The sequence below is a fragment of the Hoplias malabaricus genome, chromosome 6, assembly GCF_029633855.1.
Source record: "Hoplias malabaricus isolate fHopMal1 chromosome 6, fHopMal1.hap1, whole genome shotgun sequence".
In the NCBI taxonomy this organism is placed as follows: Eukaryota; Metazoa; Chordata; class Actinopteri; order Characiformes; family Erythrinidae; genus Hoplias; species Hoplias malabaricus.
Genome location: NC_089805.1, coordinates 29,210,508 through 29,234,727, shown reverse-complemented (window position 1 = coordinate 29,234,727; position 24,220 = coordinate 29,210,508). Strand labels below are relative to the sequence as shown.

General features: G+C 40.1%; 2 protein-coding genes across 4 annotated transcripts in view; both read left to right on the top strand.

The window, feature by feature from the left end:
- The first annotated feature begins 16 nt into the window (after positions 1-16).
- Positions 17-7,246, top strand: LOC136700405 (probable thiopurine S-methyltransferase). Of its 3 annotated transcripts, none has more exons than XM_066675746.1 (9): positions 17-155; positions 2,279-2,420; positions 3,023-3,115; positions 3,201-3,333; positions 5,179-5,231; positions 5,400-5,474; positions 6,013-6,098; positions 6,181-6,225; positions 6,344-7,246. In XM_066675746.1, the coding sequence occupies exons 2-9, from the start codon at positions 2,326-2,328 to the stop codon at positions 6,460-6,462; spliced, it is 699 nt and encodes a 232-aa protein (XP_066531843.1). In that variant the 5' UTR covers positions 17-155; positions 2,279-2,325; the 3' UTR covers positions 6,463-7,246. The 3 variants fall into 3 exon arrangements, with proteins under 3 accessions (XP_066531843.1, XP_066531842.1, XP_066531845.1); XM_066675745.1 differs by lacking the exon at positions 17-155 and adding an exon at positions 753-861; XM_066675748.1 differs by lacking the exon at positions 17-155 and adding an exon at positions 842-946.
- A 1,759-nt stretch (positions 7,247-9,005) lies between these two features.
- The window catches only part of LOC136699318 (exostosin-1c), a 74,283-nt gene continuing 59,068 nt past the window's right edge, over positions 9,006-24,220 (top strand). The window contains exons 1-3 of the mRNA XM_066673939.1: positions 9,006-9,856; positions 18,288-19,048; positions 20,252-20,788. Coding sequence (XP_066530036.1) covers positions 18,648-19,048; positions 20,252-20,788 — 938 coding nt within the window. The 5' untranslated portion in view covers positions 9,006-9,856; positions 18,288-18,647. The remainder of the gene's footprint in view (positions 9,857-18,287; positions 19,049-20,251; positions 20,789-24,220) is intronic.

Genomic DNA, 24,220 nt, shown 5'->3' with positions numbered 1-24,220 from the left:
GGCATTTTTTATTTTAGTTTGCTACAGCATCCTGTTCGAGAAGCGACTGCTAAAGTTTATTTACGAAGCTCAACAACTTTGCTCCAGAAACGTGGACAGGACTCAGATGGACATCCAGTTGAGCCTGTGGCTGCGAGGACTCACTCCACAGCCAGGTTTTAAAGAAGCGCTCCACTTTCTTTTTCTCATTGTACCTGAAATACACCCGCGACACGAGAGAGGGCGCCAAACAGAGTCCGGTGGGAGTGAATTGCTGCTACTGTTGAAAGGAGAGGCGAAGAGTTTCCACACCGTCAAATATTTACTTTAGGAAAATCTTAAGCACTTAAACAGAAAATTAATTTCTCTCACATTTTAACCTTTCAAGATGGTCATCTGCTATCGACACACCGCTGGGTTGCCTGTTTGGATAATTGTCAGCAGCCCAGTTTATTTATTTATTTATTTATTACAGTTTATGTATTTTATTTATCTTAAATTAATCTGGTTTTTAACAAAAATAACGAAAAAATAAATTAAATAGAAACTGTCTGAGGTGCCTAGAACTAGCCCTGTACATGTTTAGAAAGGTTTAGATGAAACAAATCTTGAATTCATAAAATATTTTACGCGATTCTCTGTTTAGAATATGAATAAAAATCGTGAATCATTTGTAAACCCGATTTTGTTCATTAACTCCGTAGAACGCCGTTCTGATTTGACTCTCTCATAAGCGCCATCTAGCGTCTGACAAAACTTATTGAGTAGATGATCTTCTATTTGGAGATTATCTGCACTCCTCCCACTTTCCTAACGTGTTTTTCCTCTTCCTCTGTTGATGAACTGTGGCCGGTGTCCACTTAGAGAACTCAAACTGCTGAGGTAGGATCGTTAAACTCTTTATTCATTTCTCCACATAAACTCAAATAATAGAAAAATACAGTCAGTTCACATACTGGAATTTCAGGTAGTTTTTTAAACACACGTCTTATTATATGTGTAATATTGTTGTAGTCTTATTGTTATAAAGCTGATGTCTGGAAGTTAGGAGCAGACGTATTTTTATTTTCAGCGTTCTGTTCCTCTCCGTTGTTTCTAGGTCATCACTTTGTGTACATTTGTTTTTGAAAGGAAGTGTGTAATTGTCATTGTTTTTCTGAGCTGACGAGCGCAGTCATATGCCTAGGCTAAAGCTCCCTCACGTGTTTCATTTATTATTGTCTAAAGCCTACTGTAATGTTAGCTCTAACTCCACTCTTGGCTCAAAACCAGCACACAGTTACTGTCATTGCAGTAGTTTTTCTAAGACCACTTCATACAGAGAAATACTGAAACAAGCGGTAGCTTACTTGATTTCAGTGTATACATAGGTTCAATACAAAGCACATCAGCAAAGTTCAAGCCAAAAGTTAAACTATGCAATTGCATTTCATTCATATGGAAGCAAATGTATTCATTTGAATGAAGCAATTCAGGGCACTAAATGTCTCTGCATTATACAAAACTTTCACTTATCAAGCTGATTACATTTTGTAAATATAAACAAATTTATAATTTGATGCCTGTAACACGCACAAAACCATAGGAGCAGAGTACACCACTGTTATATCACCTGTTTAAAAAAAAAAAAAAAAAAAAACACGCCTTTTAATCATTTGGGAACAGAGGATACTAATTGTTGGAAGTTTTTGCCCATTCTTGCTTGACTCAAGACTTGAAGTCCATACTCACTGGTCTCTGATTACTCTCTTCAAGATAAGCTGTAGGTAACAGATTGGGACTTCACAGAGCCTATGGATATTTTGCTAAAATTAGCATAGACATCCTGGCATAAGACTTAGCCTCGATAGCAGAATATTGTCACTGTCCAGTGAATAACATTTATCTTCAAAACAGCAATTTTACAGGAAAAGGAAAAAAACGTTTTTTCCAAGTAGTTTTGTAGCTTTACTATTAGTCCACTCATCATGAAATTTTTACATAGTGGACCAAATACATCCATGCGGCTATATGACAATTTCTCATTCAAAGCAGTCTGAGAACTAGAAGGTCACTCTTATTTAACAGTGGTTTTTGATTCTTGTTTTAATCGCATATTACAAAATGAAAAAACGTCTGGGAACGGATTTTTACATATGTTTTTGTTAGATATAGGTGCTCTGTCACTGACACAAAATGTATACACATAACTTACTTGAAAAATGTTCATGGAATTTTGCAAGTACTCTTTTATACTTGCTCTTAAATTTTACTCAGTACTTTGGTGATTCATTATCAAGCCACCCCCTTGTTTTTGCAGTTCAGTTATAGACTGTATTCAAGCCACAAGCTTTGGAGACCTGTGAGATGGAGGTCCAGTCAGACAGAGTGATGGCACTGACAGAATGGGAGGAGAGGTGGAATCAGGGAAGGACTGGCTTCCACCAGTCTCATGTCCACAGGTGAACAGCAGTTGTCGCATGGGCACATTCCTTCTACAAGGAAGTGTCACAAATGACTAACTATAAATGCATACCACATACCTGCAGCAGCAGATGAACTCATTTACCCTACTCATCTTATGTAATTAATTTTCTAAATTAAGTGGGAAAAAATATCAAAATATGTATTTTTTTTATTGTCAGTAAAGTGTTTTGGTAGCTTTAAACTTTAAAAAATTTTTGGCAGTTTGTAGGTTGGGTGTTGAGATTTATGTTAGATATAAGTGCTGAGTCACTGGGTGTGTACCCAGAAATGTATGTAATTGTTGTAACTTGACATAAACATGTACATGGCTTCCACATGAATAATATATGGTTGTTAAAGGGGTAGATGTGTATAAAATCACACAGCTTTAGAGTGTGGAGTAATTTTTAATGAAGATTAGGAGGAGTATGAGTAGTTTTTGTGATCCAGAAAAATGCCTAACCTCAGTAATATAATTGTGGCTGAATGCTATCAAACAATCCCAACATCTAGTGTGAAGCCTTAAAAGAAGAATAGAAGCTGTTGCTGCAGCAAAGTTAGACAAAGATTTGTATTGATGAATGTCTGCCTTCCCCAGAATGCTGAAGAACAATATTGACAAAATCCTATGTGGGCGACAGCAGATTCGCTTTTTCTTCCCTCTCTGTGGTAAAGCTGTAGACATGAAATGGTATGTGACCATTTTCGCTCACCTAAATCACAGTAGTGTTCAGCTGTTTGTGTGTGTTGTTGATGTTGTTGAACTGTTCTTCCAGGCTGGCAGACATGGGTCACATAGTTGTCGGCGTGGAATACTCAGAGAAAGGCATCAAGCTGTTTTTTGAAGAACAAGGACTGCAGTACCAAGAAGAGCCGGTGCCAACTATACCTGGAGCCAAAGTGTTCAAGGTATACAGTTTCCACACTTTGTTTATTCAGAATGTGAATTTGAAATACATCAGTATCAGCAAAAGTGTTTGTTGATTGTTCAAGTGAGTATTAGCGTATACACTTAAGTTCTTCAAGGGTTCTTTATAAAGGAAATGGCTCTATATAAACATAGCACAAAAATGGAGGAAATTTGTGTTTGGTAGCTTAATTCTTTGTTATAACAATCCTTCGTGGCAACAAATCTTATATAGTTGTAAAACCTGTTAATTTCCCTTTTAAATGGTGCCACATTTATAAGGAACATGCATTTGTGGGATAAGCAGTAGAGCTGAGTATGTGGGCTGCGCTCATGAAAAATTTGCCAAATCCTCTCTGCCAATGCCAAACAGCTTATTTTGTGTGATGGTGTGGTGCAGCATCTCCCTCACTGGAAAAACAAGGCTTGTCATCATTGGAAGCAATCTCAATGCAGAGAAATATTGAGATGAAATTCTGCAACCAGTGGCAATCCCATATCTCCAGTCTGGGACCGAACTATATCCTCCAAGATTACAACGCTCGCCCCCACAGAGAGGGGTTTATCAGAGACTACCTCCAGAATGTGGGAGTGGAGTGGATGGAGTGGCCTGCCAGCTCCTGACCTCAATCTCGACCTCAGACCCAGCTTGGGTGTGCTGCTCATGCCGGAGTGACCAACACAACCACGTTGGCTGTCTTGCGACAAATGCTGGCTGAAGAATAGGATGCCATCCCACAGCAGTGTGTGACCAGGCTGGTAACCAGCATGAGGAGGAGGTGCCAGGCTGTTGTGGCTGTGTATTGTTCTTCCACATGCTTCTGAGGCTCCTGTTTGTTAAATGAATCAATTGTTTAATTGCCAATATGTCTTGTTTCTTCAAACTTAGATCATCCAGTCCACCAAACACCAAACCAGTCAATGGCAGAATAAGCTGTTTGGCATTGGCAGAGAGGATCTGGCAACATTGTCATTGGTGCAACCCACATACTCAACTTTATTGCTCATCCCAAAAATGCATGTTCTTTACAAATGTAGCACCATTTAAAAGGGAAATTAACAGGCTTTTTGTATTGGCAAGAAGTATTGATACAACAAAGAAATAATCTGCCAAACACAAATTTCCTTATGTTTTGTGCTATGTTTAGAACCCTGAACACTCAAAGAAGTTTGGATGATTAAAGGGTTCTTTGCATCATGAAAGGGCCCAGATTAATGGAGAATGTGCTATAGATGGTTCTATACAGCACCTTTTAGAAAAGGGTTCTATATGGCACCAAAAAGGGTTCCCTTATTATTACAAGCTTCACATCAAAACAATTGAAGAACTATATTTGGTGCCATATAGAACGCTTTTCAAGAAAGGTGCAGTATAGAACTACCTATGGCACATTCTCCATTAAGCTGAAGAACCGTTTCATGATAAATATAAACCTGATCTGCACCAGTGAACCAGTGATGTGGTTTAACAGTCAAAGTATTCTTATATATTTTAATATGCAAAAAAGTGAGCAGTAATGTTAATGAGGACTAGGATTCCTAATCACATTTTCATGTTTTTGTGAGGATGGTTAACAATTTATAGAGCAAACAAGAAAATGTTACTGTCAGTTTATAAAAAGCACTGAAAAAGCTCTAATAAGGAAATGAAAGGAAAATCAAAATTTGTACTTTTTGTTGTCAACAGATTTCATAATTGCTCTAAAGCATTTTTTACTATAGAATTGTGGCCAATGTTCAAGAAAACAATAAAACTGCACGTTTGACGTAAATTGTCACAGTGATGATAGTTGTACTGTGAATTATGAGTCATGCTCAATCAGCTAATGCACTTTCTCTGTTCACAGAGTTCAGATGGAAAGATCTCCATCTATCAGTGTGATTTATACAAGTTCTCCAGGTACAGCTAATACTTTCCAGTATTAGGTTATGAGGCATATCTGAGACAATTAATGTTGACTCCTTGTCCTTTTTTTGCCTTTTTCTCTTCTTCTATCTTCTTCTCTCACTTTTACCTTCTCTCAACCTCTCTCTCTCTCGCTCTCTCTTTCTCTCATTCTCTCTATAGTGCTATAGAGGGTCAGTTTGATGGGATTTGGGATAGAGGTTCTCTAGTGGCTATAAACCCATGTGACCGGCCCAAGTAAGTCATATGGCACAAGGCCATTTTTTTCGCCTATACTTGTAATTTAGTATCCACAGAGACTTATACGGTTCCATTATTTTTACTCAAAACATTAAAGCTTTAAAGTGCACTACTTTCAACTGAAGCCAAGATTAATTTAGATGCAAACGACTCAGTCACTCTACAGGAGGATTACAAAGCCAACCGCATGCCTCTCACAAAACCACAGCTTTTTTATTCAGTTAAGCTGCTCCTTTTATTTATTAAAGTACCTTCCTTCAAGCTCAAATGGTATTTTGAAGAGGAAAGGCAGCATAAATCTTAGCAGCACTGTTCAAGGGTAGCCTTGGCCTAATGTTTAGCGGACCGGGCTTGGTAGTGGAAGGTTACCAATTCGAACCCCAGGATCTATATATATATATATATATATATATATATATATATGCTGGCTATTGTACCAGGACCATCTCTGTGGTGGTCCGGACACTTACTACAGATTTGTTTCTAAAACTTGCATAAGTATATAATTGTTCATTCTCTGATGTTTTTCATTGAGGTATGCCACTCTCATCAAGTCCTTAATGAAAAAGGATTGTAGATACCTGCTAGACACACTAGAATACAACCCTGAACTCCACCAAGGTATGACTGCCCTCAAATGTCACTGAGACATTAATTCCAGGAAGTTTGTTTCTCTGTACTTACATTGAATTTCACACAACAGGTCCACCGTTTTTTGTGCCTGAAGAAGCTGTAAAAAGTTTATACGGTGAGTTTTCTCCATTTGGAGCCTGCTTTTAACAGTGAGTGAAATTACATACTTTTGTAATATTGCCAAATGCAGTGTATTATAAAAAGTGTTGATCAGTGCTGTCTCTGTCCACCAGGTGAAGCTTGTGACATTGAGCTGCTGCAGGCAGAAGATGGCTTTGAAGAAAGACATAAAGCATGGGGAATAGATTCACTTCTAGAGAAAGTATATCTTCTGACTTTAAAAGCTAACTGAACTAAAAGCTAATAGAAGAGATGTGGATTCCTGCACATGTACAATACCAAAGACAAAATTGTAGACCTGAATAAGCAAATGAATGTAATTTCAAAATCTGGTGGTTTTAATAAACATCATTTTCCAATATTCAAATTAGGTCCCTGGTAAAAAATTGAAATTTTTCAAGTTACGCATAATAGTGATAATAAAGGGGCAGTTATTAATGTGTTAAACATTATCATGGCATATTCCAGCAAGGTAATAAGGAATAGAAATGTTCTAAATCAGAGATTCTCAGATACTATAAAAATATATAATAAAGCCTTAGTGTGATTCCCTTATAATTGTCTCAGAACAAAAACCTCATTCATAAAGCTGATATATAAAAATAAATTCCCATCCTACTGATTAAACCACTACATTGAAATAACTCATCTCTGTTGCTCAAAATAACAGGTTTAGATGTTTTTTCAAGAAAAATAAATCCCATAATGTTGTAAACGTGATTTAGATGAAACTGTACACATTTTAGTCAGTACGCTTGGATTTGTGAATATGTAATTAGTCCCCTCCTGTATCGCCACTTACTCCTCCAACACTCATCTGCAGTTTGGGCTTTTATAGAAAGTCTCACACTGCAATTTGATGGGATTTACTCCATAGGTGTGTGAATCAGTGTTTGGAATACTTCAGTTTCAAATTGGGAATGCTTAGCCATGGCATTAAATGCTTATGAAGTGTTTTTAGCACATAAACCACACTACATGTGCATGTTAAGAAGGAAGAAAGCTTTATTTTCACTGAAGGTATGTTTAATAAATTAAACATTTAAGTACTTTTGTGTGGTCTTTCTGCAGACAGTAGAGAAACCTGAAGTTAGATGAGTGCCATTATGTTATAAAGCCTGAATATAACAATCAGGATGTTATAGGCTTTCCTTGGCATCTATCATGACAAGCCTTCAGTCCACACAACTTGTTCCTGGCTGTCCAGTATGATAGTGATAAGGTTCTACGAGAAAAATTTATTTTGCTGCTGCGTTGTATACAGCAGTGCTCCAAGAGAGACTGGAGATATGATGAAGAAAATCTGAAACCAATGCCTTCATATTAAAAAAAAAAAAAAAAAAAAAAAAAAAAGATAAGTTAACTGACCAATATAAATTTCCCTGGAACTCTAGGATGTCCCTGATTATGCCAGCTAGCCACAGTTAGCCAATTATGCTATATCAAAAACCTGCCCCACCACTGATTCTGGCCCACTGAATTGTCTTGTCTTGTGCCTGTGCTTGCAACAGATTTGGCTAAAGAGGCTTCTAAAACCTGAAGCTCCTTTATTGCTCATAACAGCTTCTGAGAAGCTCAGTGCTGATGAGCTTTGTCAGGCTGAGGGTTGGCCCAGATCGAACTTTAACCCCAATGGTCTTTGAACTCACAAAGGCAATGTTTGTTCTTCTTTCTCTTTAAGTTCACACTTCAGAATTCAAAATATTCATACAATGTGAAGGGCTGTATTCAAATGATGTAGTAAAAATTGACAAAAATTGAGATACATTTAAATTCTGCTAACTGCACTGTTAAGGGGGAACGGAAAGTGCATAAGACGTGAAGTAGAATGTCACATTTTTGCTTCTTGATTTTTACTTTAGATTACTAATGTTACAATGAGAGTGTTTTTCTTTTGTCTTTCATTTTCAACTCCGCTCATTCTGTTGGCAGAGTGCAGGAAACTGGACGTGAAAGTGCACATTTAAACTTTGGATAGTGGCAGAAATGTATTAATCCTCCCATTCATAATTAGTGTTAAGGGTTAGGGATAATTGTATACTTTTATTGATTTCTTGGACAAACATACAAAATAAATTTTACATCCAAACATAAGTTATTTTTATAGTTTAAATTGTAACGAGGTATGGAGGGCGAAAGTTCCAATTTTGAACACAAGGTGGCGGTACAGTAAAATTAAAACCTCATCAAACACTGCAGTTGTAATACCTGTAATTTTAATTTCTGTTCTGACAGGTAAATTGATTGAAAAACTTAAATTAAAAAAATTACAGCTGTTCTAATTTAGTTAACTCTTTGTTTACTATAAATTATAATTGATGTTATAGATTATAATTTATGTTGTATATAACGCATGTGTCTAAGACTACTCTGAAATGGTCTCGTGTTTTCACAAAGCTCTCGAATAGGGTCCTCAGACGTAACCCAGAGGCTCTGTCGTGTGGATTTATGTTCGTGTCTCTGTCAGAGTTTATTCCACCGTGGAGGATTTTTTATTGCTATTGATTTGTGTGTCATCAACTATCAGGTCTAACCCTCACTGACCAAGGTCGAGGGAGCTTGGCGTTGACTCGGTACGGCTGCCCAGATGTGTGCGCCCGCGCCCGCGCCTTGTGTGTTTACTTTAAATGCAGCTCCAGAGAGGAGACACCTCGAGGGCGCTGGACCAATCAGAGGCGCCGGGGGGCGGGGCTTGTGGAATGTTGCGTGGATGATGAAAAACGGACAATAACGGCCCCAAAATCTGACACTGGGTGTCGTTGTCCGTGAGCGTGGACGTGTTTTTCTCGAGGTGTGGGCGGTGTGGAGGGTGTGGACGGTGTAGAGGGCAGTGTGCGGTCGTGTGATGTGCGCGGACCCGCAGGGAGGGAGCTATAGCGCCGCGGGGAGCGGATGGACGAGGTGCTCACCGCTGGAGAACACGGGAATATCGCCTGCCTATTGCCTCGTGTGTGTTCAGTCTGTACGAAAAAATATTCTCGGTTGCAGGCTTTCTGAAACCGGCGCGTGAATGTTAGAGCTTCCGGACTCGGGGAGCAGCGCGTGCACGTGAACGCGAACCTGAGCCTCAACACCAAGGGCACCGCGACCATTGTTACCCACCCTTATTTCATAAGCACACGTGCTGCGGCCAGCCGTTGTTCTTTAGGGAGAAGAAGTGGACAGTGAACGCTGGACGGTGCTGGAACCTCATAAAGCTTCATCTACAGTAGGGGTGGGATGCGAGGAGCGCGTGCGTAGATAATTAGAACACGGCAGTAAATAGGTTGATTAATTAATCAGTCAATCAATTAATAGCGCTAGTGCCTTTTACCTGAAGCCGTCAGTGTATGTTAAGGCGGAAGGAGGGCGGGGCCGGAGAGCGCGTGGTTGAGGAGTGTGTGTGTGTGTGTGTTGGGAGAGAGAGCAGCTCCTGCTGGGGCAGTAAAGGGGGAGTCCACTGTCCAATGTGGAGGGATTTTCCTCTAGCAGGGCTAGTGATAATCAGTCAACAACAGTAATGGTCAGTGGAACGGACACTGCTTAGTCACATTGCATCTGCTGAGAGCCACAGTAAGATAGCGAAGAGGCTGAGGAGGATGTTGAGTCCCACAGGCATCGCAGAAGAGCACCGGCTCTAATGACAGGTAACACATTCTTTCACTGATTTTTCCTTTATAGGAGATGTAGGGATAGGGGGAACGAAAGAATTCCCAAGCAAGATCACTTCTTTGAAATGAATCCCTTAATGTTTTAGGAAAGCATCAATGCTGGTTTCCTTTTACAGTGTGCATGAGCTGATGAGTTTATGGCAGACAGCTGTATGTAATACATTTGATGGACATGTTCTAAAATGGTGTCCATGCTCTGTTGATGTGCGGCATCTCAATCTCATCTGAAGAGGAGCCTGGCATTCTGATTCACACCATGGCAATCATCTCCTTTAATGAGGTCCCGAGACGAGGCAGTGTTAAACTGTGGTCAGAACTCAAACAGGCTGCCTGTCAGATTTACTGATGCCCAGCTTTCAAACGAAGCTCTCGGATCGAATCTGCTAGGTCCACGGGCTTGTTTGAAAATGCTGGATCGTTGTTCAGGGTTTAAAACTACTAATGAGTTGCCCTCAATGAAAGGGTGATGAATGGCTGTGTCCAATTGGCTTTGACCTTTGCAGTAAATCTTGGCATCTGAAAATGAATTTTTGCTCCCCTAGTGAGCAGCTAGTAAAATGAATGGAGTGTCCACCTCCACTGTGTAGAAGGAGAAAAAAAATGTAAAGGGGAGGGGACGGAAAATGGCTGGAATCTCAGCCCCCTTTCACAGGCACCAATAACTCATTCCATAGCGTCATAGGACCTAACGTATATTACTTCATTTGTGCCAGGGGAAGGTGAAAGGTAGGAGGAGTGAGAGGGCAGTGAATGGCCCTGCATAATGGCACAAAGGAGATTCTGTGCCTTCACAGCATCTTACACCTCTGAGAGCCTAGAAGAAATATGCATTTACAGCACTCATACAGCATTCATAACTGCTAATGCCAGGAGAAGAGTGCTAATTGTCCCGGCCCATCCTGTTCGTTAATTAGCCCTTGTGGCTTGTGCGCGGGCAGCATATTGTTGAGACATAATTAATCAAGCCGACTAGTAATTATTGTGGTTTGGAAATTAAGACATGAGAGGCAACAGGGGGCTTTCAGCGAAAGGTAAACATCTTATTAACTCTATCACACCCTTTCAGCCCGTCCTAGACTGCATGCGGTCATTTTGGCTTCTTTTCTCTTTCTTTTTTGCTCCTCATGTCTGTGAAATTACTTGGGGGACCCAGTGCAGTTTGGCCAATGAACAACACAATAAAACACGTCCGGATTCTCAGAAGAGCTGGCATTACACTGATATTACACTCATATTTGGAGTAACTTGAAGGCTGTGTTTGTTCAAAAACACATTTTGTGGTGAAGCCAGATGATGCAGCTGCAAAGCTGACCGCTGCCTTAGCCACTGGTCAGTCCCATCGCCACAAACATGCAGCTCAGCAGGGGCAGTCCCTACGTTGCCAGTGCTTTTGCTTTCCCTCTAGGCCATAATGACAGAGTCCTGCATTTAATTTTAGCTAAACTTTGCCTCACTCACCTCACCATCCCATTTGTTTTTTTTTCTTGAGAACCGCTTCAGCTTACACAACTTACACATTCTCTCTGAGGCCAGCTGCAGTTCAGTCACAGAGCAACTGCCAGCAAGCAGATCTTCTCATCAAAGACACCATGCTTATTCTGCAATTATAGCTGGGCTAGGCCAACCAAACAATCTGGGACAGCTACTGTGGGCCCAGCCTGTGCATCTGACTATATAAGCCCCTGTCTGTGCTTTCTACAACATCTCCATTCAAAACATCTCCACATCCATAATCAAAGGAGTTACATTGCGGAGAGGGGGAGTGGGTGTCGATTGGTTGCCCTTGTTAAGGGATTCAGCTCTGTGAATGGGTGAGGTGAGATTTTCTGTCATATTTTTTATAATCCCATTCACTCGCTTTATATGCAGCGCTCCGGTCTTGGAAGCCTTGCAAACATGTTTCTCCAAATCAAGGTAACACCTCATCACATTTTGAAATTGATTTTAAATACTCTTGTTTGATTTAAAAGTGAGAAATAAAGATGCTACACAAATGCATAAAAAAAATTAATCTCTGCCTGTAAGTGCCTTATTTTGTAGCTAAATCTGTGAAGTTGGACCAATATCGTTGTGTTAGTGATTGTCGTAATATAGTGTTGAGCTTAAAGTGAAAATGTAAAGGTAGTTTAATTTAAACTGTGCAGGTAAGAAATGATTTTGCTATCACATTAACATAGCGCATTTTGAGAGCACAGTATGACTTTGTCAGTTGCGCGACCGGTACCTTGTTAGAGATAATCAACCTCAACTTCTTTTCTGCCATTTCTCTGGACCAGTGAGCAATCCGGCCACAAACTCTGAAAGTAACATGGGCAAATGCCAGTACTTTCAGGTCTTTAAGGTAGGAACGGTAGTTATCGGCCATAACTCTCTCACTGAGGCCACTGCAGTCCGTGAGGAAGGAAGAATGTCACCAGGGACATTATTACTGGCATATGTATGTTCTTTAAAATTGAATCATTTTGACGGGAAGGTACATTCTTTCCTGTAATCACACACTGTCGGATGCCAGTCTCAGCAAAACGTGAACCAATCTCAAGAACCTGGAGCTAATCTGATAGAAGTCCTGTCGAGACAGATCTGAAAACAGCTTGACCCTGAAGGAAGTACTGCCAGTTGTGTCATCCGCCATGTCAGAGCCTAGAAAGATTTCTTTGACAAAGGCACACGCTAAGGTTAGTCCTCAAGGTTTTGCATGGGTAGGAGGTGGGGAGGAGATGAGCTGAGAGTCCAGCTGTCACTCGTCCTCCAAGTGAGAAAACAAACCAGACTGCAGCCGTCTGGGCTGTTAGTGCGTCTGCCGCCTGGACCCAGCGAGCTAGCTTGTCCTGCTAACAACTGTGCGGTTCTAGTCCAGTCCACCTGCTTGTTCTTTTCCTTGGAATCTGCAGTAAATTATAGTCTTGTGTAGCCCTCAGACAGAAAGAGGTCTTTCACAGATTACACATAGCAACAAATGTAGCTTATGCTCAAATAAACATAACCTCATGTCTAGTGTCGCAAACTTGCTTCAAACTGTGTAAAGTTGTTAAGTAATCACAAACAATACACTTTTTGACACTGTTTCACATAGTGTCACACAGACATTACCAGTTGGTTGTATGCAGTATAACCATAAACAATGCTAGCAATCACGTTGACACTACAATTGTCTGCACTGTTTTTATAGTTACAGTATTTGTAGTAGCACAACATTTAAAATTAAGCATTCTTTGGTAAAGAAAATGGTTCTATATAGAGCCCTGAACACTAGAAGAATATTCACATGATTAAAGAGTTCTTTGCATCATGAATGGGTTCTTCAGAGTAATGGAGAATAGATGGTTCTATACAGAAAACTTGACATCCTAACAATAGGAGAACCTCTTTTGTTGCCACATAGGACCCTTTTCAAAAAGGTGCTATATAGAACATATGTTCTCCACTGATCTGAAAAACTTTTTCACAATGCTAAGAACAATTTTATCATGAAAAACATTCTTCAAGTGTTCAGGGTTGCATTTAGAACCATTTTCTTTACCAAATAACCCTTGTAGAACCATCATTTTTAAGTCTGTACGGGAAGTAGACTTAGCAATTGGGTCTGTATCCAGGTTTCCTTTAATAAATAATGCATTTTGGCTCTATATTGCAAACTCATTCCAAAGTGAACCCTGATTCTAGCGTGCTCACCTATTTCTGCACCCAGTGTTTACCAGAAAAGCTGAAGCAAGAGCTGTGAAGGCAGAGTGAGAGGTAGAAAAAAGAAAGAATGAGGCAGTGTCACACATAGTGAGGAAAAAAAGAGATGGCAGAAGTGACAGAGACTGAGATGAAGGCTGAGGGAGAGACAGAAAGAGAGAGAGAGAGAGTCAGAGATAGTCACATCTGGCCTCCACCCAGTCATCTTTCCCTGTCAGATCCAGCCTGGCTGCCACCCCTGTCAGCTACCTCCTCTCCCTGGCCGCCTCTCGGGTTCCCCAAGCCCAGACGTGTCCTGGATTTGCATTGTCCTATATTTATTAGCTGGGCTATCTTCCTCCTGCTCCCGCCATCTATTGCAGGGGGATTGCAGAAGGCTCCTTCGCTGTTGGGACAGATGTTTTAACTGCAATCGATTCACGGGGAAAATTGAGATTAACTTCACCTGCGAGGCAGGGAAAAGGCGAATGAAAGAAAAGAAGGAAAATCAATGTCTTAACTAAAGGAAGACATGAATTATTGATGAGAGGCATGTAACAGAATCCTAGGTGTCTGAATCCCGACAAATATCTGTGCTCACCGCATAGCACACTGTGAGAGGAGCGTCACGATGCAAGGAGCATGTTATTGATCTAATGCTTACGCATGCGCACAGATAAACATATAGGGCTGGCTTGTTGGATGAGGACTAAACACATTCAGGGAATAAATTGTAATGCCAGTGGTGTTGGTTTCACCATGAAGAACCCTCTTTAATTTAAGCTTAGACTTCATTTTGGTATTTCATTGGGTTTATAGCTGATATTGAGTACTGTGCAAAAATCAGAGACCAGACTTTATTTATGCATCCAGTTCAAAATTCAGATTAATAATCACATTATTGTTATTTGCTTTCTCCTCTTGCTTCATTTAGCCAAAAAAATAAAAAATAAATAAATACAAAACACAGGTCCTCCTTCTATCCCTCAACTGTGTGAAGACAATTCGATGCTAGGGAAGTACAGCCATCAATATGTTTAAAAAATATTTGTTGTTAAATGGTTTTATACTTATTTTTCTAATAAGTGAAAACGTGGTCTCTGAATTTTGCACAATGCTGTAGCCCAAACACTTTTAGGAATTCACATGCCACATATGTGGGATTCTGCTTATTATTTGGAGAGCAGTCAACTCTTATCAAGAGATCAACAGAACTCATAAGATCTTTTTTTCACAGTATGCGCTTTGGACATTAATGTAATTTCTGTTGGCTCTGTACTCCAGTACACTATTTTTAAAAGTGATTATGCCATTAAAGTATAGATTGTCAGCTTTAAATGGATGCCTCAGCTGTTCAAGAAAATGTAAATCTATATTTGATTGAACCACATAGGTACCCTGGCCCGCTTTGTTTGACCTTGGTTGTAGTTTGGATGGATTTGTGATATTTGAACTCAGCATGGATTGTTTCTCACATTCTGCTGTTAGAGCTCTAAGCTGAAAATGGTGTAAAAGTCCAGGTTCTACAGCATGCAACCAGCTGTATCACCCCTGTGTCTGTCCAGCATTGATGTACACAGTTGGAGTCCAGCACCAAGCAGAGAACAGCAATTTGTTGCTCTCTGGGAGTACTGATATTTGCACTTTTGTGTATGGGTTGGGAGCCTGGCGAGATAAGGCATGGGATGAGATGGTCCGGGTGCGGAACTGCCTACTCAATATGCCAGAGGACAGGATTACCGGAAAGGTTTCCAACTGGGACATGACACACGCTTATCCTTGGTCAAAGGAACTTAGCATGGTTTTTTCTGAAGTCGACCTACAATACATATTTAGCAGCAAGTCCCATTACAGTGCAAAGTGGGATGGAAGTATCGCACTGAAAAACATTGTCCAATAAAGATGGCCAAAACTTTGACTTAAAACAAGGCGTTGCTGTAAACACAGTTATCACAGTTATTTTATGCCCCAACAGTCTTTTCCTGTTTAGTGTTTGAAATTGGACCCTTTGATTTTGCACTGGAGCTGTTCATCTAACGTAGCCAGCAAGGGTTGTAAGTTTATATCAATAAGCTCTGTTAATGTGATTGTACAATATTGAATTAGGTTGTTCGGTATGTTCAAAATGTTCTTGCTTTTTATCATTTAAATGGAATAAAAGCAGGTAACATAGCTAAAAAGTGTAGTAGCAGTTTATTTTTCACCAGTTAAATGATTTAAATTAATTTCATTAGGAATTTAATTAGGTATATGAAATTTAATTCGTTTATATAGGTCTTTTTCATAGCTGATGTTGTCACAGTTGTTATTAAAGTTCTCTTTTATAGCTATCTATACTTACAACACACTACATGTGTCCCTCTGCTGCTAACTGTACACATTAGGTAAAATATTCTATTTCAAAACTCTTGTTTTTACTTTGCTAACTTGTCTCTGTGGTGTTGCTTTTATGCTAGAAGGTGTAAGAGAAGGAAACAGTCAACACCATGGCTGAGCAGCTCAACTTTGAAAACGGGCAGATTCAGATGGCCCGGGTTTCTTGCATATATATATATATATATATATAGCCACTTTTCAGGAATTAGGGGATTTTTAAATTAATTGATGAGCAGAGAGGTTCAAAGTTCTGGGAGGAAGACTGATTTTTTTATGTTAAATTAACTTTACAACAAAAGTGAAAAATAGAGTAGAACTACCCTTTAGGAAAAATCAAATAGTATCAACTACATATTAAATGTATTGTGGACATTGTGTATGGTCAAATACCATAAAAATATTAGACCATCAGTGGACCACAGGAGATGAACCGCAGTCTAGCTCTGATAGGAGTGAGTGTCACAGACAGAGGAAGAGTAAAGTTAGAGAAAGAGTAAGGTAAAAAAGAAAAGTGGAGGTAGCCAGGTGAGATGTGAAAGCTGTCTTTGTGTGTCGTCTGGCAGTAGAAACACTGACCTTCTCTGTGACGTGCTACATACACACACATACTGAGGGGGTTATGAAGATGAAGGGGGAGTGGGTTTCTTGGCAAACAAGCTGACCTCAAAACTGCTGCATGTTTTTATAACAAACACAAAAAATCCAGTTTCTCCCAAGATTAACGGACATCTCAGTCATAAAGCAGGTTTATTTTCTCTGTCCTCGCTCTCTCTCTCTCTCTCTCTCTCTCTCTCTCTCTCTCTCTCTCTCTCTCTCTCTCTCTCTCTCTTAATTTCAGCTCCCAAATGCTGAATTATTTGCTTCCCCCCCTCTCTTACTGCCTCACTTTTGGCTGTATCTGTCTGTGTTCCACTGGAGCTTGGAGAGGTTTGATGATATCGCTGTGCAGCTCATGTTCAGCACGCTCAGCCCAAACATTGGGCCTGCGTGTGTGTGTGTGTGTGTGTGTGTGTGAGTGAGATGGGGTGAGAGAAAGAGAGTTAGAGAATAAACAAGCAGCAGTGGCTCAGACCACCAGACTAAATGTGCCCAGTTCAAATCAAGCATTTCCACATACTGGCGCACACACTGTCTTTTGTGCCTGCTGTCAGGGCCCAGACACCTTACTGTGCCACAGCGAGAGCCTTTGATGTTACAGGGCAAATGTACAAGTCACTGACAAATGAATTACTTTCTATGCTTATTTTTCTTACAGGATGAGTACTTACTGCATACTGCAGATGAATGCACTATAATGTGCCTAGGGTTTCTGTGTTTTATAGAAGTAACCATTTGCTTCGCTTGTGTCCTATTTATTTAGTGTATTTTGGAATATTCTGAATACCCATAACACAATATAACATGTTGATGTGGGCTGTTGTTTGGAATGCTGTGTAAGATTATTTTCCTTAAACACAATAGCATGCAAAAGCAGAGACCCCCACCCCCCAACCCCCATTTTGTTTATTATCCCTTCAAAGCAGGCATGAGCTGTTCATTTTACAGAATCAAAATAAAAGCAAGAAAAATATATTCCACAGAAAAACCACAGAATTTGTGTGATTCTTTTCAGTATTTCAAACGCTTTTATCATCCTTCTGTTGTTTTAAGCAGAGTTTTTTTTTTTCAGTTCAATGGAATGTCCTTCTGTTTTTTTTTTTAAACTTTCAACATTTCACCTCAAACACAAGCACCAAAAGATGGTCCAGACATCATGACAAAAGTTAAAATAAAACATTTGTGGTACTGGGTAATACCAGGGAGAACTCTTTTGAGCTGAGATTTGAAACAGAGCAGAAAGACTGACTTTGATTTGTGAAAAATTAGACTTCCAGGAACAATGATCAGCTCTGAAGAAAGCATAGATTATTGGGGTATGAATGTTAGAAGAAGGAAGTACTGTTAAGCACTGTTTATCTTAGCACTGTTTAACTGTCTTAAGGACAGTTGTGGTGATCTACCAGGTGAAGTACTTGCAGTATAGTTAGAAATGTAGTTTTTTCTATGTATTTCAGACACTAATTTGTATAGAACAGCTGTACTGACTGGAAATTGAAAACATGAAAGGACTTTCTGATCTTTGCATATTATTGTAGAATTGTTTTCATTGGCATTGTTTAGATATTTGAAACAGAGAATAAGTTTGAATTCAGTTCTTGGTTCCAAGCTGGTTACAGAATTATTTCATTTTTTATAACTACAGAAGTGCAGAATCTCAGTACTCTATTTATATGTGGTATTAAAAGAGCGAAAGCTTGCATTAGTGACAGTGCCTGACTAAGTGAACAGAAGGCTGTGTAGTGAAGTGTGTTGTTGTTGATTTCTCTTCTAGGAAAGCGCTGAGGCACTCAGTGAGCCATGAGGAGAGCACAACAGGGGAGAGAGAAGAAATCTCCCATCTTCGCTTTGAGTGGACGAGAAGCAGAGGAGTTCACGCTGCTGCCTCAACTGCTGGTACTGCAAGAGCAGACTGGAGCTAGGTTGTAGAAAGAGGGACAGTGACAAAAAGCCAGAAAAGGAAGTGGAGAAGAGGAAACCACAGTTCCTTCTCCTTCTAATGGACAAGCAGATGGGTCAGCGATGCTGGTGCTTGGCCCCCTGCCTGCCACACACTATGCTCTGGCCTCTGCGCCTTGTTGAAGCTCCCAGTCAGGCTCTGGAGAGCTGAAGGGCGCGAGAGCGAGCTGGTCCCATGCAGGCACGCAAGAAGTACGTGCTGCTGGGCCTGTGCACGTGCTGCTGGCTGCTGCTCTTCTACTGGGGTGGTTTGCAGGAGCGGCTCCTGGGCCTGCTGACCCGCCGCCGGGGTGAAGTGCTGAGGCCCTGGCCGGACTGGCTGGACCGGGCCCTGTTGCCCAGCTATGCCGAGAATGCGGAGCTGCAGAATGGATGCGGACCTGGAGAATCACCCCAGCAACGCAGGCAGGCCTGGGCCAGCATCTATAAGAATAGCCACTGCAGGATGGACACATGCTTCGATTTTGGACGCTGTCAGGGACGGGACGGCTTCAGAGTGTACGTGTACCCACCTGAGAAGGGTGATCGTGTGTCTGAGAGCTACCGCAAAATCCTGGCCTCAGTGGCTGAGTCAAGGTATATGGCCTTAAATGTTACTTGTTGTCTCTTTCTTTGTTTATTTAATGTTAGTCTATTCTTATGGTACACACCTACGGATTTGTGATTGATCCTAACTTTAGATTTGACATGAAGGTTCCATTTTACAGTTAAGATGTTTCTGTAATACATTTCCTCCTCTGTAAGAGCTCTGCTGTTTAATTTAGGGTTTTACACTGCTGTATACTGTAAAGCAAGAAGCCTATGTGCACAACTTATGAAAAGGACTTCCTGTGGTAACAAGCTAGTGTATGTGGGTGGGTTGTTTTTTTTTTTTGTTTTGTTTTTTTATTGCACATTTAGCACATAAAACATATTTAAACATGTTTCTAGTATACATTATATACAAATACAGTTTATTACTATATCAAATATTTTTATATAGATAAAAAATAATAGTTTTTACTATTCTTATGGTGTAGGGCTATATTTAAAGATACATTTATGAATTAGTTCATTTTTTTACTACAAGAGCTTGCAACTTGAATGGCTGACAGAGTCATAAAGACAAGTGACAAGCACATGCTCCAGCACATTGTCAGATAAATGTGAACACCATGGAACTAGCAGATGTACATATTGTTCAAATAATAAATCTACCACACTATCAGAAAAACTGTGGTACCACATAATTGTACCACATTGTACCTTTTTCTATTATAATTGAAGATTTTAAAGTTGTGTTCATTTTATACTCCCCGTTTTATATCCAGGTCATATATTCTTTTATTTTACACAGATCTATAATGAAAGTTTACAAATATTCACTTCCTCTTCCACTACAAACAACTGGACTTTAACACCACGGTTGTACGTTTAACGGTAAATTTACACTGTGTGTAATATAATGATCAATAATGTACCTCTACTGTGCCTTTTTTCTGATAGTGTGGTTGCTATTGAATGCAAAGCAAAAATATATAGTGCTTAGAGTTTGATGACAGTTTTACAAGTTGTTAAATAAGACACCCTGTCAGTCTCACTTCAAGTAAAAGGAAATGGAAATAAAAGGATAGTAAATGGTTCATTTTTGCACTAGATCTCAGAGCAGGGGAAACTTGAAGAACATGCTGTAAACATGAAAAATAACACTGACCGTAAAAGAGATGAAAATTTCAGTACATGTCTGTGCATCTTAAAGTCTTCTTTATGAATAAAGCACTGTCTCATTTGTATTCTGAGGTATTACACATCGGACCCGCGAGAGGCCTGCTTATTCGTGCTGGGCATTGACACACTGGACAGGGACCAACTGTCAACACAGTTTGTGCCCAACGTCGACGAGCGTATCCGTGGCTATCCACTATGGAACGATGGACGCAACCACGTCATCTTCAATCTGTACTCGGGCACCTGGCCCAACTACACAGAGGACCTGGGCTTCAATGTGGGCCAGGCCATCCTGGCTAAAGCCAGTCTGAACACAGAGCACTTCCGGCCAGGATTTGATGTCTCAATTCCCCTGTTTTCCAAAGACCATCCACAGAAGGGCGGCGAGCGAGGCTGGCTGCTGCGCAACACTGTACCGCCCAGGCGGAAATACCTGCTTATGTTCAAGGGGAAGCGATACCTGACGGGCATTGGCTCGGACACTCGGAACGCACTGCATCACATTCACAATGGCAAGGATATCATCTCCCTAACGACATGTAAACATGGCAAAGACTGGGAGAAGCACAAGGACGCACGCTGCGACCATGACAACCAGGAATATGAGAGGTAAGTTGATGGAGTTATATTTGGGGAAAATATATTTTACTGGCTTTTTTTGACATAAAAGTATTTTAAGCACTGTGTTAACACTGTAAAGTTTTCAGAAATTAACATCTACTCCTTGCAGTTCATATACGGAACTAAGCTGCAAAAAGACCCTTAATGTCATCACCATGGTGGGGTCAGAATGTGTATGTACACATGTTTTTCAGCTGCTTAACTGCCCTTTCACACTGATGTTATGCATAGTGTTGTTCCTGCAGACCGGAGATATTTGTGAACATTGGTGCTTTTCCCGACTGAAGAAAATTCTTTAGAACTGTAATTATATGACCTTCTTCTGAAGAATACAGATCCGTGAAAGAAATAGCAGAAGGCTTTCACTCCAAACATAACAGTTTGTTCTGCATTTCAGCCTACACTGCTTTTTTGAACTACACATCATTTGGCAAGCAGTAAGAGCTGAGTATCTTACACATGTCAGTCTTAAAGATGCGGTACCGAAAATAGCACGATTAACATGGGTTAGGAAATGGTTATACATAAATTAATAAAATTGATCTATGTAAATCCAAGTATAACATAGATAAAATATGTGCCCAATAAGTCATTGAGCCGAAGGCAAGTCTGCATGTTAAGTTCCCTGTTCAAGGAGCTCACGCAGAAAACGGGATGTTCAATTTCAGTAAAGGAGCATTGTTGAATGTAGAATTTCACAGTTATGCTGCTGGCTATCCATGCCACTGCTTGTTCAGTATTAAGTAGCAAAAGGTCTTGTCATTTACTGCTTGAGGGTGAGTTTACCTGTGTAAGACAAGATGAACAAGTGTGTGTAATAGTACTGTGGGCTAATATGCTGGAAATGTCTGCTTCTCAGGATGTTCATTTTAATTCAGATCAGGACCCTGTGATGCATTCATAGAGTTTCTAACCAGTTGTTCCTCCCAATAAAAGGGATTGAAGTAATTGAGCAATTACGTAAATTTTAATTAGCTGAACTAGAACTTTCACCCACACTGGAATGTGGATAGGAGTGAGGATGGCTGCTTTAAATAATCATGTTCTCAGTTTTTGTTCTCTGGATAAATGCTGTTGCAAACGTAACAGTCTTTCATGAAAAGCTAATGGCTAACTCTTGGCTGTTCAAACTGATTAAAAGTGATGGCATGTTCAGTACATATTGATTAGTGCTGAAACATTAAAGAAACAAATACAGTGGATTGAAATCTCTTGAAAAATATTTAATGTAGGTTATTTGCATTAGTTTTAATTGACAAATCTTTAAGGGGATTTATTGCTAAAATGCTAATAGACAAAATTAAAAAAAAATCTAAACTTAAGGTCTTTGTTTGAAAATGTAACAAAAGCCTTTTTTTACATGTGATACTTCATGTATATTAATGTTATTTAATAAGGAAGAAATAAGTCTATTGCAAAATACAATAATACAGGGTATTAATAAGAGGTAAACTCGTTAAATCACAAAAAGCACAGAGGGAGGAAAATCATTTTATATAGCCCCTAACCTCTGAAACAGCATCCAGAGAATATTAGGAAAGCAGGCTCAATACATTTTTTAAAATCCAGATTAAAAACATTTGGTTAGGCCATATGCCCAGAGAAATGTGGCTTATTTTCAATAATTGCACTGTTATTCTTCATGTAGACGGCTGAGTTTAGTATTATTCTTCTGTAAAGTATTGTTGTTGTTTTTTTGGTTTTTTTACTTCAGTGGAATATTCTACATGGATAAAGTATATTTGTAGGAAAGTAGTTCAAAAATGATGTATATACTAATATTCCATATTTCTCAAGTACCAACTTTCATTCATAGAGTTGTACAGAGTGTAAATGGTATAAAGTATACTTGTGGGAACTGAAAGAGTAACAGAAATTACATGTTTTTTAAGAAGGGATTGTTATTTTTAGAATTATTATAAGGTCATTATTGGGGGTAATCTTACATAAGCGTGTCCTCATGTTAAGAATGAGCATAGTTAATGTTAGTGTCAACTGAGCCCAGTTTTGTCAGTTTGCAGCCCCTCGTGCTTGCCTCATTCTTGTTTGCTTTGGGTTTATGGTGGGGACTGCACTGTATGAATAAGTTCATTTATTCCACACCACAAGTTTCAAAGATCTGTCTCTCTCTCTCTCTCTCTCTCTCTCTCTCTCTCTCTCTCTCACACACACACACTTACTTTCTCTCTCTCCTCCCTGTCCCCCCCATCCCCCCACCCCACCCCAGAAGGGTCTTTTAGCCATGCTAACAGAGGGGAAAGTGTGCTTGGTGGTCCGTGGCCTGAAGAAGAAAATGGTTTGAGAAATCCACCATTTTTTCCTCTCCTCCGGTAATGAAAGCAGAGACTTAAGCTGTTGAGGTCTAGGCAGGGAAGGGGGGATTTTATTTTGAGTTTGCGCTCAGCAGGCAGAAAGAAGTGTGGCTGTGGTGGCGTCAGGAGGAGATTGAGGGAAAGAGAGAAAGGAAAACTGAAGGGCAATGGTGAATATCAACACTGCATGAAGATTTCCATTAACGCCTCTTTTTTCCCTTGCTGTCTCTGTCTTTCTCCCTTAGTCTCCCTCTCTTATCTCCTTCTTTCCCACCTCTCTCTCTCTCTCTGTCATTCTCACTATCTGGGTTTTTTTTTTTTTTTTCGCTCTCTGTCATGTTCAGCTGAAGGGGGGGATCAGGAACAGCTCTTAGAAGGTGTTCCCAGGTTAATGACGACCAGCATCTGCCACTGCCGCAGATTAACCCGATAGCACCTCCCGGCACCCTGCTGAAAACCCCAGCACCGAGAGAATGCGAGAGTGAGGGAGAGAGAGGTGAGAGAGGGAGAGAGAGCGTGAGAGAGAGAGAGAAAGAGAGAGAAATAGAAATAGAAGGAGGGAGGGATGGTGATGCTTCAGAAAAGACTTAACACAGAGGCAGAGGCTTACCACAACCTAATGGCCTACTTTCATTTACTTCGCAGGCTTCTATTTTAAAGGAAAGAAAAACCTGCATTGTACTGAGAATGCAAATTAGGGAGAATGTGAGAGCTGGTAGAAAAAAATAGGACATGCTGTTTTGGGACACTTCTGGGACATACTCAGAGTCCCACACTCATGCACATGCACATACACACACACGCACACACACTCACACACACACACACACACACACACACACACACACATAGACACACACTCCCAGAAATCTTGACTTGTGTTCAAGAAATTTTGTATGGGTGTTCCTTAGGTTCTATTAGGTAGCTATTCTGTGCTAAAGTCAGAGACTACTTAATATAATTTCCAGTAAATACTCTCTATTATGACCATCATAGATTTCAAAATGAAATATATTTTTTTAAAGGAATACTATGTAAAAAAAAAATTTTATTGTCTCATGGGCTCCCCCTACCTGTTGGTAATTCATGTTTCCGTCTCATACACAAA

Bases quoted from the DNA above. Each gene is read 5' to 3' on its own strand.
- LOC136700405 (XM_066675746.1), top strand. From the start codon at position 2,326: ATGGAGGTCCAGTCAGACAGAGTGATGGCACTGACAGAATGGGAGGAG. The intron at 3,116-3,200 runs GTATGTGACCAT...CTGTTCTTCCAG, and splicing joins AAAGCTGTAGACATGAAATG to GCTGGCAGACATGGGTCACA. The intron at 6,099-6,180 runs GTATGACTGCCC...TTCACACAACAG, and splicing joins CAACCCTGAACTCCACCAAG to GTCCACCGTTTTTTGTGCCT.